The 18,055-nt window shown below is 47.2% G+C and overlaps 1 protein-coding gene across 5 annotated transcripts in view; it reads right to left on the bottom strand.

Moving 5' to 3' along the window:
- The window catches only part of SFSWAP (splicing factor SWAP), an 82,412-nt gene extending 67,857 nt beyond the window's left edge, over nucleotides 1–14,555 (bottom strand). For 4 of the 5 annotated variants that reach the window (XM_079943179.1, XM_079943180.1, XM_079943181.1 and 1 more), the window contains exons 1-5: nucleotides 14,220–14,555; nucleotides 11,502–11,671; nucleotides 10,789–10,920; nucleotides 6,219–6,304; nucleotides 287–512 (exon numbers count right to left, since the gene is read on the bottom strand). In XM_079943179.1, the coding sequence (XP_079799305.1) occupies nucleotides 287–512; nucleotides 6,219–6,304; nucleotides 10,789–10,920; nucleotides 11,502–11,671; nucleotides 14,220–14,437 (832 nt within the window). In that variant the 5' untranslated portion in view covers nucleotides 14,438–14,555. Of the gene's footprint in view, nucleotides 1–286; nucleotides 513–6,218; nucleotides 6,305–10,788; nucleotides 10,921–11,501 lie in introns of all 5 variants that reach the window. The other variant, XM_079943183.1, reaches the window with a different exon arrangement.
- Between the last annotated feature and the right edge of the window lie 3,500 nt (nucleotides 14,556–18,055).

Raw genomic sequence — 18,055 nt, 5'->3', positions numbered from 1 at the left:
TCCGGGAAGATCCCACACGCCGCGGAGCGGCTGGGCCCGTGAGCCGTGGCCGCTGAGCCTGCGCGTCTGGAGCCTGTGCTCCGCGACGGGAGAGGCCACAACAGTGAGAGGCCCGCGTACTGCAAAAAAAAAAAAAAAAAAAATCTAATATATGTTCAGACTTATTGCATAGCAGGTTTAATCCTCGTGCCTTAGTGGCAGGATTTCACAAACGTTCAGGAAGTCCTACAGCGCAGATCTCAACCCCTCCCCCAGCCCAACACAGGACAGAAACAGTTTCACATACTCTTTTTCTCTTCACTTTTGTTTTCTGCCAGTACCGTATACCGTCCTTCTTTCATAGCTTTCTGGATGAATTTGTAGTAGGGATTGAGGTAGTGATCAAAGCGCAGAAAGTCGAATTGAGAGTTTCGGGCCTGTTTGGCCTTCAGCATTATTTCAAACTGTGCACCCTGTTTGCACACGAAGTTGGCCGTGCGCTCAATGATGGCGTGCATTTTGGCTGTTGGTGGCTACAAGAGAACACACGCATTCACGTTATCAGTCTGTCCTCTTTTCCACTGAGCGTGTGGCTTAAAACACAGGAATAACCCTGGTTTTACTACTGACTAGAGACATTTCAATGGGAAGAGTCCAGTTTGAACAGACTGTGGCACTGGCCCCGTTACACGACACTCAGTTTCTGAATTTTGCAGTATTTTGTGGGAAGAAAACTCACCTGCTGAGGCAGGCCATTCTAGCTTTGTACTGAACCCACAGGAGGCAAGCTTTTCCGCACCAATCAATGTGTTTCCTATATTGGGGGCCCTTAACCAGGGTTCCGTGATAGGGTTCAGGGGGTTGTGAATCAATCCTCTGGGGAGTTGTATGCAAATTTTGCACATACACATGCAATTTTCTAGGGAGAGGGGTGCATGTTTCAATAAGTTTCTCAAGGATCTAAGAATCATTTCTCTTCCCTTTTTCTCAGCAGGGACTAATGTTTAGAGCTTTGAAAACACTACTTTTGTACATCCAAGGAAAGCCGCAGGCTCACGCCCAGCCTTTCCTTCTGCACCTGACCTCTCCTCACCCCGTTCCTCCTTCTTACTCCCTGTAAGACTGCCCCGCCCGTGGCGCCCGTTCATCAACGCTCCCACTTAAAAGTACAAAGCTCCAGGGACTTCCTTGGTAGCGCAGTGGTTAAGAAACCACCCGCCAGTGCAGGGGACACTGGTTTGATCCCTGGTCCGGGGAAGATCCCACATGCCGCGGAGCAACTGAGCCCGTGCGCCACAACTACTGAGCCTGCGCTCTACAGCCCGCAAGCCACAACTACTGAGCAAGTGTGCCACAACTACTGAAGCCTGCAGGCCTACAGCCCGTGCTCCACAACAAGAGAAGCCACTGCAATAGAAGCATGCGTATCACAATGAAGAGTAGCCCTGGCTCGCCACAATTAGGGAAAGCCCACATGCAGGAACGAAGACCCAACGCAGCCAAAAAACAAAAAAAGTAGAGCTCTAAACTGAGGCCCAGCTACCTGTGGTCTGGCCAGAGCAGAGACGGTTTCACCCACATTTACTGGGCAAGTCATCTGGTTGCCTTGAAGTGCATTCACTACCTGGAACCAGACCCCACCTCTCTCCTGCATGTGCTGCTAAGTTACCTCCGCCACACCATGAGCTGAGCAATTCCTACCCACACAAGGAGCCCCTCGGACAGAAGCTGGAAGCCACACATCTGAAATACTTTTAATATTAATGAAGAGATTAACACTAGAAAATTACATGCAAATAAAGTGGGAAATTATTCTCATTAATAACGGGCGGTCAAGAACTCAAGATGCTTACTATGATTTCAGGGCTGAATCCTTCACAAAATACAAACGCCTTAATTCTCAAATGTGATTCCTGAACTAATGTCCTTCACACTTACACTGGATAAATGTCTATGACTAAAGTTACTTACTGGTCCCCAAATACACCAGAGTCCATGTCAAAGGCCCCCTGTTGCACCGAGGTGCGGATCCTGATGCACATGTTCAGTGGCTTTGGCTCAACAGGAAGATTCATTTTTGCATTAGTGTGTTCCGTATATATGACAATTGTGCTTCAGAATGATGATCCTTAAAGGAAAATACAACCCCTCCCGCCGCCCAAGTAGAGATGTTCTCCACTGACCAAACCAAAACGCTGGTCTAGAACTTCTTAAAAGCAGGCCCTCTTATGATGTCACCTTATGGTTACAGCAGTCACAGAGAGTGTGTGGGTCATTTTACAAAGCAGCTTACGAGCACCCTTCCAGATGTGCTACTGAAGCAAGTGGATATCAGATAAACATTTGGTTTGGAGAAAGTCATTCTCTGCTCTCCTTATCATGTAGGTTTTAGAAAAATCCTCTTCTATTTAAGAATATGATCATTCCTACCATAAGATGGGATTTTAAGGATGTAGCCAACACATAAATACGTATGTGTTACAAAGACTGACTGGTCCAGGGGAAAATGCTTTTCTAATTTATGGAAGCCTTTTAAGAAAGCAACTGAGCCCAGAAAGGGGGACTAACACCTCCCAGCATCTCCAAAATTAACGTGGCTCTAGAAACTCGAATAGGCATCGGGAAATGGGACAACAGTATGTGATGTCAGAAAACCTGCATCCATTTTCCAAAGAGCTTTGGAAAATGCTGGAGCTCTGATCCCTGCAGCAGGGTGGGGCTGGGGGCCAGGCTGGGCGGCAGGTGGGGTGAATAAGCGAGTAGCCCCAGGGGCAGCTGGGCTGGCCCTCTCTCCTCCTCTGTGATCAGAGCCCCAAATAATATCAGACTGAGGCACGAACTCAACTGTCAAAACAAAACTATGGAAGTAACAGCAGGAAGTATAGGAAAATATTTAAAAACTGTCAGGGGTGGAAAGGTCTTCTAAGACAAGATTCAAAATCCTGAAGCCAGAAAGGAATACAGTGACATATATGGCGACATAAATGACTTCACAAATACCTTTAAATTCTGCACGGAGAGAGGAACAAACAGGTAAAAGACAAAGCGCCAGGAGAACAAGAGTGCACGATGCTGACCGGACCAGGGCTTAGCACTCATCATACTGACAAGTCCTCACAAACCCCCAAGGAAAGGCAGGACTCCACAGGAACACGGGGTAAATCGTGCTTCTTTTGTCTCCCCACCCCCATCCCATGGCAACACAGCACCTGAAGGTACGGTGAGACTGACGCTCTAATCAGAACAACATTCGGTAAAGCGTAACCGCAGTGGCTCTGGGCTGGAAGTGCAGGCCTGACCCTTACAGGATGACCCGGGGCGGCTGCTCTCGACGGCTCTGCCCCGTGTCCCCGTCAGAGGCACTGGTGTCGTGAGGACAGAAGATCCGAGCTAACACAGCGCCTGGCACACAGCACATGCTCCATGAATACTCACTGTCTGATGTTGTTATTAACCTACTGGTGCCACCGCGCAGGACCAGGACGGGAATTGTACATTGTATCCTCCCCCGTTTTCCTTCTGTCCATAAAATATGTTAAACAAGCACATTTCGCTCGTAAATACACTCAAACGGGCGTGCCGAACAAGCAGCACTTCCGATCCCCTTGCTGATCCGAGGGGAACGTGAGGTGTCACACAACAGGCGGGGGGCTCACGAGACCTCGCGCGCCTCTGGGCAGTGCTTGTGGAAACCTCGTTTGGGCTCAGAACCCGGATCTGCGGCGTCTCGGGTGGGTGAGAGACTTGGCTGAGACGCGCCCTCCACCTTCCCCGCAGTGCAAGACAACACAACACAGCCAGAGACGGACCTGGGCACGTGTAGAACTCAGGAGGTGACAGAGACAGGCCTTCGGGTCCCTGGGAAAGGGACAGGTAACTGAAAACACAATGTCGGGACAAGTGATGCTGGGCTACATATTCCGGGAGAAAACAGTTCCTTACTTCCCAAGAAACATACAAGTGGACAAACAGTCACTACGAAAAGCTAAAATAAAGCTGTGAGGTCACCTGAGGAGCTGGCGTCTAGAGGCCCAGTGGGACCAGGCGGCCAGCCTCGAGCAGGCGCCGGCACGCGGCTTCCAGGACGCTGTGACCTCTCACTGCTCCTGACCCTTCGCACGGACCCCCAGAGACCCTGCAGCCATGGGGTTCTACTCCAAAAGCCTAGTTTAAACCTGAGACCCCCTCAAGCACCCGCTCTCTTCACCACCCCGCCTCCGCCGCTGCCCGAGCAGCCCCTGCCCACCGAGGCAGCAAGCGTCACCTAAACACGAGCCGGCAGTTTCATGCTCGGCCACCAAGACGGAACGTACGACGCAGACACCTGTCTCCTAGGCAGTCTCCCCGCTAACGCGGACACGACAGTGTGTGACGCATACAGCAAATCACTGCCCCGATTCACAGCAATTCTGAAGAATGACACACTGCTACCACCGTACAGGAAAGGCCAGCTGTCCACAGGCCACCTGGTGAGCACTCACACACGGTTTCTCCACAATCGCGAGATTTCCTACCCGGGGGACCATTTTATACGAACATCGGGAGAGAGCAGACCACTATACGCCAGGCTTGCTGTGCTCTCCACGGGGAGCAGACGCTTCGGGTCCCGGCAGGCCACCACGCAGCCTAGTGGTGCTGACTCTGGGAACATACAGCCATGAAATACTTCAGTAGGAATTAAGGCAACAAAATCTACTACACTTCTATGTTTATGTTCGCATAAAAGCTTAAAAATGATCTTCATACCAAAACTTAATAAGAATCTATAAAGTCAACCTTAAATAAAAGCTTTTAGCATTACGTGTGGGTAAGAGAGCAACTGTTTTTAATGCGTCTCTCACGTAGAATAGCATATTCCAGAAAAAACAGAAATACAATACATAAAAATATTTCAATACAAGTCTCAGGATATCAAATCTTCAGAAAACATTTTCAGTTTTAACTGTAGCAAACTGATCAACGGCAGAAACGGGAACCAAACATAAATAGTGATTCTACTTGGCAAAATCCAAAGAAATTTTTACCCATATTTGCAAGAAAAGAGAAAGAGAAGGAGAGGATTTATAAATGAGTAAGTGGAGGAAGAAATGGGTGGAGGCAGGAATTAAATTCTGTTCTCTCCCATCGTCACATAAAACCGAAGGGCAAGAACCAGCAGATTCACGCTGCGCTAAATAAGGGAAGTATCACGTGCTAGTGTGGGGAACACAAGAGGCTCCTTCTATGGGGAATTTTCAGCATCCACTGTTTATTCAATGATGCCGTAGCAGGACACTATGAAGGGGCTGGAATACCCACGTCCGTGGTGCTTGCAATCCAGTTAGGAAGATGCCAGAGAAAAACCTTTACTCTGAGCACGAATATCCCTTTTCCAAGCATGTACACACAACACAAATATTTTAAACGTCCCTAATGACCATGTAAGAATCCCACAAAGCACAGCGACTCAGGATGGCACAACGGCTAAGACCATGGGTTAGAGGTCCCGCCTGGCACGCACGACCCAACTTCTTCACTTTTCTGCATCTGTGAAAGGGGAACAGGAAGCTACCTTATGGGGTTACTAGCATTAAGTAATACTTAGAAAATCCTCAATGGGGCCTGTCACAATGTAACCCTGACTGGACGTAGCTGAAATAGCGCAGTGAGATCAGTGGGAACTAGAGACCCAGCTGCAGAGCACTTAGGCCAAGAGGATGCGACCCAGGTGTCCCTCCCGAGGGCAGGGGCCGCCTGGAGATGCCACAGGGCCCTAGTCATAACGGAGAGGAGAACCGGGTGGAAGGGTGCCAAGAGAATGTTATAGTGAAGGTCCCCATCTTGAGCGCCCACAAAACCACACCAGCAAAAGACAGGACACAGCAACGGTACTGAAAGCCACGTGCCCTGAGCAGGAGGGTCTCTGCATCTAAACGTGGCTAACAGTCTCCTCACCAGTAGTTCTGACTGGGTTTTTCCATGTTGGTAAAGTCTGGGGATTCAACCGTATGGTCTCCGAGAGCGAGCCAGCTCCCCAGGCCCCTGATGCTCTGGTCTGGTGATTCTGCTAGAATTTCTCCCTTTTTCTTTAGGGGGGAAGAGGTGGTGTGTGATTTTTTCTCCGTTAACTCACAAATAATTTGAAAGCATTACACACCCAAACTAGAAAGCAACTGTGATCATGGCGGGGTGCTCTCACCAGTACTTCCCGATAAGTAGTAACAAAGGTTAACAGTATTGTGAACGAGAAAGACACCTACCAGCTCCACATCAGACGGCACGTTCAATCCTAAAGGGGCAATGAAAGGCTCCTCGTTTTCCTCCAAATTTTCAGCCTCGTGTTTTTCTGTATAAAAAGAAGACATAGAACTTCAGAACCGTGACCTGCAGAGGAGGCACACCCACCAGCTGTAAGCCACTATGGGGCCGGGGGGCGCGGGCATGACGGGCCCTTCCCGGTTCTGTCGCACACCATCCCTCCCAGGAACACTTCCGTTCTCTGCTCGCTCCACCACGTGTGGGCAGAATCACTTTACCAAACCCCCGAGGGGCTGGGGGTACAGACACAGCTGCGGCAGCGTGGACTCCCCGGCCGTGGGGAGGGTGCAGCGAGACAAGGCACGTGAGCATTTCCCCAACAAGGCTCCGCACTCGGCAGGCACTCGACACACGCTAGGCTCTCCTCCTTCCCAGCCCCTCTGACCTGCTAGGACCGCCCTTCAAACTATCGCTGTGGGTCCCCCAGAGCGTCAGGCACAGGTGCTCAATTCCAAGACAACGCTTTCACCGCTGAACCGTAAAACCCCAGCATGTAACTGCCAAGACTTCTCCCCCCAAGCAAACCACCTCTCTTTCCACAAATAATCAGATGTATTTCCAATTCTTCTTCTTCTTCTTTTTTAAAGACGTATTTATTATTTATTTGTTTGTTTATTTATTTATTTATTGGGGCTGCATCGGGTCTTAGTTGAGGCACGCAGGATCTTTGTTGAGGCATGCGGGATCTTTCTTTGCGGCGAGCGGGCTTCTCTCTAGTTGCAGCGTGCGGGTTTTCTCTTCTCTGGTTGTGGTGTGCGGGTTCCAGGGCGTGTGGGCTCTGTAGCTGTGGCGCACGGGGTCCAGAGCGTGTGGGCTCTGTAGTTTGCAGCATGTGGGCTCTCTCATTGTGGCACACAGGCTCAGCAGTTGTGGCATGGGGGCTTAGTTGCCCTGCGGCATGTGGGATCTTAGTTCCCCGACCAGGGGTTGAACCCGCGCCCTGCATCGTAAGGCAATTCTTTACCACTGGACCACCAGGGAAGTCCCTCCGTTTCTTCTTTAATGGTTCATTTAATAAACATTTGTCTACTGTATATTAGACAAGGCACTACACATTATAGCTTTCTGAACTCTAAGGTACCTATATACAATTCAATCACTCAGAGGATCAATTTAAAAGAATATAGTGAAATGTACAAAAAATAGTAGAAACCCTGTAAAAGCTAACAGTTTTAAGGATTTCAACATCTACTTAAGTTTTTCTTTCAAGAAAGATGACATGAGATAAATATTAAATCTTCATCAAAACAAACGTTTCCATCATACATAATAGAGTCTCTTGAAGAGATGAACAATTTCAAAAGTCTCCTATCAAACCTAATTCTCTGTGAAGCCAAGAGGGCATTTTAAACAGGCTTCACAGTACACAGGGACCCGGGGACTGTAGTCTGATGAGATACAGACTGATTACAAGTTCCTATTAGATAAGAGTATTTAATACTGTCCCACAAGCTCATGCAGCCTTACTCTCACCCAAGGGCTAAAGACTTACTGTGGCCTGAAAGCTCCCTGTAATCAACAATACCCCCGCTCAGCTTCAGTAACCAAATGACACACTGAACTGGTAGATATTAGAAAACACTGGTTTGCGACATGCCAAGTAACAGCTCCAAATCCTCAATTTCCTTTGGGAATGAAGCCAGAGGTGTCTCTATAAAAGTACAACTTTTACCGTACCTCCCTAAAATGACAAAGTGATGGAAACTAAGGAAACAGCCTTTCCTTAGTGCTAAGTTGTTCTCAAAAATAAAGCCACTGGAATCGAAAGAGCTGTGTGGAGCAGGGGGTCCACAGCTTTGCTCCCTCCTTATACACACCTTTCTTTACAGAAAACTGGCTTCGGCAGCACAGAATAAAACCCAACCATTGCAAAGCTAACTCAGAGTCAGATGAATTTAAATAACTTTCTCTTTTTTAAAAAAATGGATATGTAATAATGATGAAAAACAGAAAATTTAAAGGATGGAACTGGGATGAAAACAGTAAGCTGCAAAAAGGGAAGAGAGAAGTTAAGTTGCACAGAAATAAAGGTTCCATCAAATGCTTCTGTTTAATGTCACAAGGCTTTAAGGTGCTAAAGACGCCCAGACAATGTGGTCATCCCTCAGTACCTGCAGGGGAAACCAAAATCCGTGGATACTTAAGTCCCACAGTTGGCCCTCTGTGCCTGCGGTTCCACATCTGTGGATTCAACCAACAGTGCAGTACCGTTTGATTGAAAAAAAAAAATCTGAGAATGAGTAGACCTGCACAGTTCACACCTGTGGTGTTCAAGGGTCAACCGTATAGTAATTCTGGAAATCAAGGAATATTTAGACATGTTGGTGACTCAGGAAAACAAACAAAAATTAAATTTTCAAATTTTAAGATAACACAGCAGTAAAGTAAAGTTTGGCTGTTAGTGGTGCTGGGCACCGAACACCCAATGTTTGAATTCCGTCTACAAAGTGCGTGAATGTATAGGTACACATCCACGTACGTGTATGTTTGTGTGCATGTGTACATGTTATTCATAGATGTGGCATTTTATTTATATTAGTGTAAATTAAACATAAAGTGTCAAGCTGTAAGGTTTACATGGGCCCAACTTCCACTAAAAAGTTAATCAGCGTACCAAGCAAAGTTCTGAGGATGTGATTACAGAAAGAAACAACATTTTAAATACAGAGAACGTTACGTTAAAGAGAAAACATACTAAAACTTCGAAGAGAAACCAAGTCACATGGAAGTTCTTAAAATGCAATAATCATAGCAAAGTTCAGCACCAGCCAGCCCAATAATTACACCAAGACAAGTGCCCATCACCTAGAACAGGGGCTGGCAACCGCTTTCTGTAAAATGCCAGACAGTAAATATTTCTGGCTCTTCTGTCTCATCTACTCAACTCTGCCATTGGAGTGCAAAAGCCACACAGATAAAACGTGAACAAATGAGCACAGCTGTTCCAATAAAACCTCACAGAAACGTGCCAGCTGGGCCTCGGTCATAGTCTGCTGATCCCTAATCTGAAATGTTAAGGAATGATTATTATACATTTTTCCAGAGGCGGTCGATGGGCCTTGCAAAGGACATCTGGGCGCTATAGATCTCAACTCTTCACTTGTGAGATGGCGGCAGTGCGCATTCCTTCCTTCTGACCAAACACTAGATATTTAAAGCAGACATGACGCATATGGTTCAGACACAACAATGAAACAGGAACTATTCGGAATCCCAAAGTGGATGAATTATTTTGGATAAAGGAACGAGTGTATACTTCTTAAACCTGCAAGAACATGTCTACCGCACCCTAACTTCTGAGGTATGGTCAGATCCAAAGGTCAACGGCAAAAGGTGTTTAATACCTTAACCACGCTTTAACTCAATACGGTTAAAACTACACCTGGAAAAACTCTTTAGAAGCTCGCAGAACAGAGCTGTGCAACAGTGATTCTTATGTCCATCAAGTAATGAGCAGAAGGAAAGGAGGGGCAACAAGGCAAGTGTCTGTACTGCTCTCCCAGGATCACGCCCCCGGCGAGGGGTCGGGAGAACCCGGGTGCAGCTGCACCGTGCAGGGCAGACAGCATGTTAATATTAAACTGCTATAATTACTTCATACGTGTCAGGAGGTTTGTTACTTAAGGAGGAAACAAGCAAGTCCCACATCACAGGTTCAGTTAGCTCGAAAGTGAAATCCCTCTATGATGGGATTCCTGTTCATTATTCTGAACGTCTGACTAGGTTTCTGAAGTTCTCCTTCTCTTTAACAGAACACCATGAGGAGAGTGATCCACCCTCAATGACTATCATCACTGACGATTCACGACTGACCAGCATGCAGGGCTATAACAAAGGTGCTCTCAGGTCTTACCAAAGTGACTACGGACACCCGCTCCTGAACTGCACATGGGTCTGGATTTTTTAATAGCACTATTTTTTTAAAAAATAAATATTCTGAGTTAATCCAGAAAGGCATAAATTTAAAATCTTTAATTCTATGTAAACATTATTTTGAAATACCATATGGTTAAGTCTATCCCCTAGGGCCTACTGAGCCTAAGCAGGACATACTGTGCTGCTTTCTGTCTGGTAATAACGGACCCCACAGGCGTCCTTCCACTGGGCATCGGCCACTGTTTCAGTCGTGGGGGGATGTGAAGGAGCAGGCTAGCAGGAGGGTGGTTAACGCCTGTCCTGTCAACGGCCCAAGAGCAAGTCACTGCGGATTTCAACACATATACTGTCTATCTAGAAACAAAGAATCCAGCGTGAGTAACTTCCTATTCCCTGAATCCAAAAGAAATAAAGGAAAGGCACCCAGATCCTAGACAGTAACTAAAGTCTGAATTCACTCTCCATCTCCATTAACAATTCATCTTCTGGTTTTTAGCTTTGTTTTACCCTAATACCAATGATGTTCTCTTTCTGTCCCAGCGATGCTATAATTACTCAGTGCCCGTATCGTGTTTGGGAGACTCTACCGCTGCACGTAGTACCTGCCCAACGTCATCACCCCGGGCAGCCCCCCACCTCGCTGTTTAGAAGGCTCCTCTTCCTCTGTTGGTTCGGACGGGTCATAGTAATCACTGCCGTAAGTGAATCCCACCGCATTATAGCTCCCGTCCTCCGCCAGCGCTTCACTCAACCGCTTGTATTCTTCCTCTTGAAGAAAAATAAGAATTATGTTAACAAAAATAGAAATTTACTGAGAAAAATTTTATATATTTCTAAAGTTGTAGCTATCAGTAAAGTATACAGCACACTTTTTCCAACCTCTTTTTGAGGCAAAAATGTTTCTAAAAATTCACACTTCATATCTATCAATATGTACTTTTGCCAGTACATGTTTACCACAGACAGCAGAATACGTGTCTTTTGTGGAAAATTTCTTCCTGCTGAGAAATTTGGGGATTAAGAACTGTATTAAAGATTGTTAAGGCAAAGACAAGAACATCAATTTTAATTTATACGATACTGTTAAAGAAGAACAGTTAAAGAGTTTGGTTTTTGTTTTTTCAAATCCCAGTCTGCCCTCAAAAGCTGGGAAAATTCTTTGTGGCTCTATATATAAACTATCCTGAGGTCCTCTCAGAACGCAAAGACTCCTGTTTTTCCAATCCACTGGGTACTGTCAAGATAATATCAGAAAGAGTGAGTATAAAAAAATGAATGGGAGTAAATTTTTAAATACTTAAAAAATTTTAAAGAGTTTGTTGCTTAAATAAGTTTTTCTTGAGCAGTACCTTGCCTTGCCTCTTCCTCAAGCAAGTCCGTATGCAAGGCTAAATACCTCTCTTCATCACACAGGGCCTCTATTCGTGCCTCCTCTTCAGAGAGCTGGTAATCTCTGTTCCATGTGGAATACTCAGCATCGCACTCAGAAAGGTCATGCAGGTGACCGCGCCCATCATATCTGTAATATGAACGTGCTGGTCAATGGAAAGAAATTAACGTCTGGGTTGGTTTGTGTGGGATGTTTTATACATATACTTACCGATTAAGATAAAGAAATAAAAATAGGAAAACAAACATATAAACTCTTCTCAGATTTATATTTAATTTGGCTAGTCATAGCTCACCTACTTTTAAGCTCAAGTTATCTTAACAAAGTCTAAGCTCCTTTCTGCAATATGATAAAACTTATAATTAAAGGTAAACAATCCTTTAATAGCTTAAAATGGTATCCACTTCAGTGGCAGTTCTTACCGTGTATGGTTTGGTTAACCATTCAATGCCATTTGCAAAAAAAATAAAAAATAAAAAAAATTTTTTTTCTGAAAAGTCAAATATCATAGCTTACATTCACACAAACCGGATACATAAATACCTATCCGTAAGAACCAAACGGTCGAAATTTCCTCGCTTCCTTCTGCTAGTCCCGAACTCTCAGGAGAGATCTTCACCAAAGAAACTTGCGTCCATTGGAGGTAAAATCTTGGCTAGGCTCGCCCCCTAGCCACTTGGCTGAGGAAATAAGTGCTGGGTTATGTGATAGAGAGACACACATACATAGGAACAGTGACATATACGTGCAGTTTAAGGAGGTTCACTCGAAACAGAGCAAAACTATTAGGAGATGCAGGATCATTATTTTCTTCCAGACTTTATGCCCCCGAGATATAACATACATGAAGACGCATCCACGTGTCCTTGCATGGACCGATAGATACTTCAGCCAAATTAAGAAGAGCACTTCCTGCCATGCTTTTAACACAGAAGATTCGGTGAAGATGCTGCCAATGCGCACCTCTCAGATAATGAGTGAATTAGTAAATTTCACTTAAAACACTCAGCTTTAGGGTTGCAAAAACAAAGGTAGAAAGACAAACAAAAGTCTGCTTAATTTTTTAATGCTGACTTTTGTAATGAGAACCAGAAAATACTACAGGTAAAAAAAGACATTTACAAGAAAAAAAGGCCAAAAATTTCAGGGTAGCCAAGTTATTGCATTTTATTAAATTTCAAAATTATGTTTACGATGCTGTAAACCTCCTTAACTTACAAATGTAGATCATTATTTTAAAATATTACACATGTACATGTGTGGTGTTTGCTCCCCACTGGTTTTGGAAGACCTAACTCCCCTCGTATACAGAATGATATGGAAAACTGTATAAAAAGCTCAGATTTTCTCGCTTATCAAACTTTAATAATAAATACCGCAAGTAACACTTTGGAAAAGGAAGCTGCCTGACAGCTCAGGCAGCATGATTCAATAGGAACCATGGTTTAAAGGCACAGCATGCTTGAGCAGAGCATGGGGGCCCTCAGGTCCAGACCTGAGCTGGCCACCCTCCGTCCATGAGTCCTTCTTGTCTAGATCTAACTCCAAATGGAAACGTCGGGGATGGAAAAAGCCGTCTGGTCATTAACGTGTCCATTCTGGCCAGCTCAGAGGTCATCCCTACAGTCATGTTCCAGGGCTCTGCAGAATCCAGTTTTAATTGGCTCAAACGATGGGCTTCCTTCACTCGGAGACTATTCCACAGTCTAATGGTTGGTCACGGTTACTTTTCAGTCCGGGCCCCAGAAGCAGAGTTGCCAAATTGGCAAAAACCAAACCGACAAACAAAAATCCCAAGGAGAAGGAAAGAGGGACTGAAAACATGGGAGGGGAAGAGAGCAAACAACCTACATCACGTAAGGGCACCCTTTTCAAATCAAACATCTTTAGAAATCCAATCCCGGGAGCCCTCTGCCCAAAGTGGCTGAACACCCTCCAGGGTGATTACCTAAAGCACCTTTGATTTGAAAAGAACACATCTGTATCCCAGCCCCACCCTTCAGTTGTAAGAGACAGTGAAACCAGCCCTAAGAACGCTACGTCTAAGAGCAAGGCCAGTGTCTGCACGAAGTCAACTGGCCTCCAATTGATTGGCAACTTCACCCTCGGCCTGAATCTGTCAAACTCCTGGGATTAACACAGGATGGGGGAGGAGTCGGGGGGAGTCAAATGTCAAGCCGGCAAAATATGCGCGCTCCATAGAGAGCGCTGCGGGCACGACAGTTTCAAAGCCAACTCAGGGGACCCAAGAGGTATCTAATTGCGGCATCAAGCTTGCGGCGTTTCGGGCTGCCCTCCCACCCACACCGAGCTATGGGAGCGCGGAGGGCTCCAGAGCGCCAGTCAGGAGAGGCCCAGGGCCCAGGCAGCTTCCACTGCCCGGAGTGGCAACTGCAACCCAGCGACAAGAGTGAGAGGTCGCGAGGTGGCTGCGGGGGCAGAGACGATCCCTCCGGCGACAGACGCGACACGCAGCTCCAGCCAGGGCCTTAGGGCCGGTTTCACCGTCCCCCTCCCCCCGAAAACCAGGGGGATGTGGGGACAGGGGAGTGAGTGTCCCCCCGGATCCCTGATGGCTCCAGAAAACCCCTCTCCAGTCCTGGCCATCAAGTCAACATCAGACGAAATCAAGCGGGCGAGGGAAGGGGAGGACCGGCGGGTGGGGGGAGGAACCGACCTGTCGATGAGGATCTTGTGGTCCCCCATCCAGGGGATGAGGTGCTGTCCCTGCTCCTGGGCCAAGGCCCGCTCGTCGTCTCGGAACAGCTTGCAGGCATAGCCGAAGACCAGCAGCTCCACTCGGTTCCCCCCACCGCCGGCACCGCCCGGCCCGGCCTCCTCCTTCGCGCCGCTTTTCCTCTCGGTTTTGGCGCGGCCTCCGGTCGCGCCGTACATGACAGCGTCCCCGGCGTCCAGGCTGGTTCTCTTCTGCGCCGCGACGATGTCCCCGATGTCTCCGCCTGGCCTACCCCCTCAGTCAAACGCGCCGCATCCCGGCCCCAACCTCTACACCGCCGCCATAGCGGGCAACAAAATGGAGGAAGCGCAACTTCCGGCGAGGGGCGGCCCTACTTCCGGCTAGCAGGTTCTGCAGATTCGCTACTCCCGGGGCAGTTTGAGCCGCTAGAAAAGATTTGGCTTTAGCCTTTCGCATTCGGAGGCGCCGCCACGTTCGGGGCTGCAGTTATCAGAGAGGAGTGTGGTTTTCGTTTTTATTTTTCTCCGGCGGCCGTCCAGGGCAGTGGCGAAAGCGCAGCTTTGGATCGCGCGCTGCCCACACCCTGGCCCTTCCCGGCTCTGGGCGGAAGGAGGGCGGGTGCTTCGTGGGCCGAGTGCGCGGCTCGGTGTGGGCGGATATATCTTTTCTGGGCGGGGTTTCCTGTTGGCTGCCGCCTGGACCGGGGGTCCGTGGGGTCGGGTGCTTTGGAGCCGGGGGTCGTGGGGTCGGGTGCCTTGGGGCCGGGACTCTGAGGCCCGGGGGGTGGCTGACAGGCTGTGCCCTGGGATGGGTCGCATGGCTTTCTGGTGCCCTGGTTTGTTTTCGGTCCTGGGGGTCACGACCCTCGTCTCGCGTACCACGGAAGGTTTCCTTAGCGGGTGTCAAAGAGCTTAGTAAACGGGAAGCCCTTCGCGGTGACGGACTTGGGGGTCCTGGGACCCATGTGGGAGAAAAGTGGTTGGGGGCGCTGGTGGCAACCCCGTTTGCGGAGACCTGTCACTTGGATGCGGGGTGACTTTGCTTTGTTTTGTTTCTTATTTTATTTAGTTTATTGGTACAACCCCTTTTTAAAACCGTCGCTATCTAGTGAAGGTCAACATACTTACCAGTACCCAGCATTTCCACTTGTCTTACCTGATACCCCAAGACCTGCAGGAGACTTGGACTCAAGTGTTTATAGCAACTTTTTGTTTCTTTTCTTTTTTTTACATCTTTATTGGAGTATAATTGCTTTACAATGGTGTGCTAGTTTCTGCTGTATAACAAAGTGAATCAGCTACACGTATACATATATCTCCATATCCCCTCCCTCTTGCGTCTCCCTCCCTCCCTCCCTATCCCACCCCTCCAGGTGGTCACAAAGCACCGAGCTAATCTCCCTGTGCTATGCGGCTGTTTCCCACTAGTATAGCATCATTATTGAATGACCCCAAACTGGAAACAGCCCAAGTGTCCATCAACAACAGAATGCTTAAATAAATTGTAGTATAGTAATACACACAGTGGAATATACAATGAAACCGAATGAGCTGCAGTTACAAGCAAGAGCCTGGATGAATCAGAAACAATTTTGAAAGGAAGCAAGACGGAAAAGTACAAATAGTACTTTTGTGATTTCAATCCTAAAACTCAAACAGGCAAAACTAAGCTATAGTGTTTAGGTGGTAAAAGATTAAAGCAAAGGGAACTTCCCTGGTGGCACAGTGGTTAAGAATTCACCTGCCAGTGCAGGGGACACGGGTTCGAGCCCTGGTCCGGGAGGATCCCACGTGCCGCGGAGCAGCTAAGTCCGTGCATCACAACCACTGAGCCTGCGCTCTAGAGCCTGCGAGCCACAACTACTGAAGCCTGCACGCCTAGAGCCCGTGCTCCGCAACAAGAGAAGCCACCGCAATGAGAAGCCCGTGCACTGCAGCAAAGGGTAGCCCGCGCTTGCTGCAACTAGAGAAAGCCCACGTGCAGCAGTGAAGACCCAACACAGCCAAAAAATAAAATTTAAAAATAAATAAATAAAATTGAAGGTGCTTTTAAAAAGAAAAGATTAAAGCAAAGTAAAGCAATGTTAAAAGAGATGATTACGTGAGGGATGTGGGGGAAGCAGAGCGTTATGATCAGGAAAGGCTGATGGGATGCTGCAAACATTCTATTTGTTGAGCTGAGTGATAGTTACAAGAGTGTTGACAACTCTGTGGAGTGCATTTTTTAAAATAATTTTATTTCTTATATTTGGCTGCGTTGGGTCTTTGTTGCTGTGCGCAGGCTTTCTCTAGTTATGGCAACCAGGGGCTACTCTTCATTGCAGTGCGTGGGCTTCTCATTGTGGTGGCTTCTCTTGTTGTGGAGCACGGGCTCCAGGCATGCAGGCTCAGTAGTTGTGGCACACTGGCTTAGTTGCTCTGCGGCATGTGGGATTTTCCCGGACCAGGGCTCGAACCAGTGTCCCCTGCGTTGGCAGGCAGATTCTTAACCACTGCGCCACGAGGGGAGTCCTGTCAAGTGCATTTTTGTTTAATGTTTTTAAAAAGAATAAAGGGCATCTCGGGTGTAAGCTGCTATCATTTTTTGATATTTTTGTTTCAGCCACACACACATATGGTCATAAGATGTAGTTCTTATTGTGGACCACAGTAAAGGAGTTTGCTTATATTATCTGGAAGATTCCTTCCTATTCTGTAATTTGAAATGGCCGATAACTTCCATTAACATTCTTCCCACACAGGAATGCCTGCTTTTTAACACAACTGGAATCTTAAAGTGTGGGTGGGTTTTGGGCAGTCGTGATGGGTAGGATGGCCAGCCCTGTCCATTGCTGTGGACGTTAGCTCAGTCCACTCAAACTGGAGCTCTTTGATCTCCAGTTACTTCATCTGTCCAATGAGGCTAAGAACTTTGCCAGGTCCCTGCCATGAATGCTAACTGGCCACGTGAATGGTAACTAGTCAGAGCCAAGTTGGGTGAGGCCATAGAGGAAATGCCTCTCCTAAGATCACCCCAGACTGGCAGGCACAGGCTGTGAAGGGGTGATACATTTTTGGAAGTAAATAGTCATAGAAAATGGGTCTATATGGTCTAGATTTCTAGGTCCATCTTCGTGCAATTTTGTCCTTTTCAACCAAATGTGATTTAACTTTTATACATTTGCAAGAGTTTGTGTGAATGATGCAGTGAATCAGGAATATAAGTCCAATGTCAGGTCATGGGTCCCAGCGTGCATTCAGGTTTATGGAAGAGCATATCAGTCAACCCATCTCACCTGAGCACTTACCATGCGTCAGGCACTTGAGTGCGCCTCACAGGACTGTGAACTCCTGGGTGATAGGAGACGTGTTTGTATCCCCAGTTGGACAAAAATTAATGACAATGCCTTGTCTATCGTTTGGAAATTTCATTCAGTGGCCGATAACATCGCGGCCCCTAGGTGAGATGCATTGTCTCCTTGAATAAAGATTCTTTGCTAACAAAGAAGGCAAGAATGGGTATTGGGTGGGCAAATAAGCAATGTCTGTTACATTTTACATTACCCCTACTCATAAAAGGCAGGGGGAAGACATGTAAACACATAAATACGGTAAAGGGGCATGCAATTTCTATGAATCTGAACATGCTTAATTTAAAAATAATAGCTTATATTATCGAGCATTTTTCAATTAGGGTTCTCTTAGGAAAACAAAGGTGGTTCTACAGAGGGAAGTTAGTACCCTGGACCGGTAACAAAGGCGTAGGAAGAGCTGAAGACAGGAGTAGGTGGGGCAACCCTGAGACAAACGAGAGCTGGCGCCCCAACCATCCTGGAT

Source organism: Stenella coeruleoalba (genome assembly GCF_951394435.1).
Source record: "Stenella coeruleoalba genome assembly, chromosome: 14".
In the NCBI taxonomy this organism is placed as follows: domain Eukaryota; kingdom Metazoa; phylum Chordata; class Mammalia; order Artiodactyla; family Delphinidae; genus Stenella; species Stenella coeruleoalba.
The sequence above is the reverse complement of the archived record's forward strand: the minus strand, read 5'-3'. Positions and strand labels throughout refer to the sequence as shown.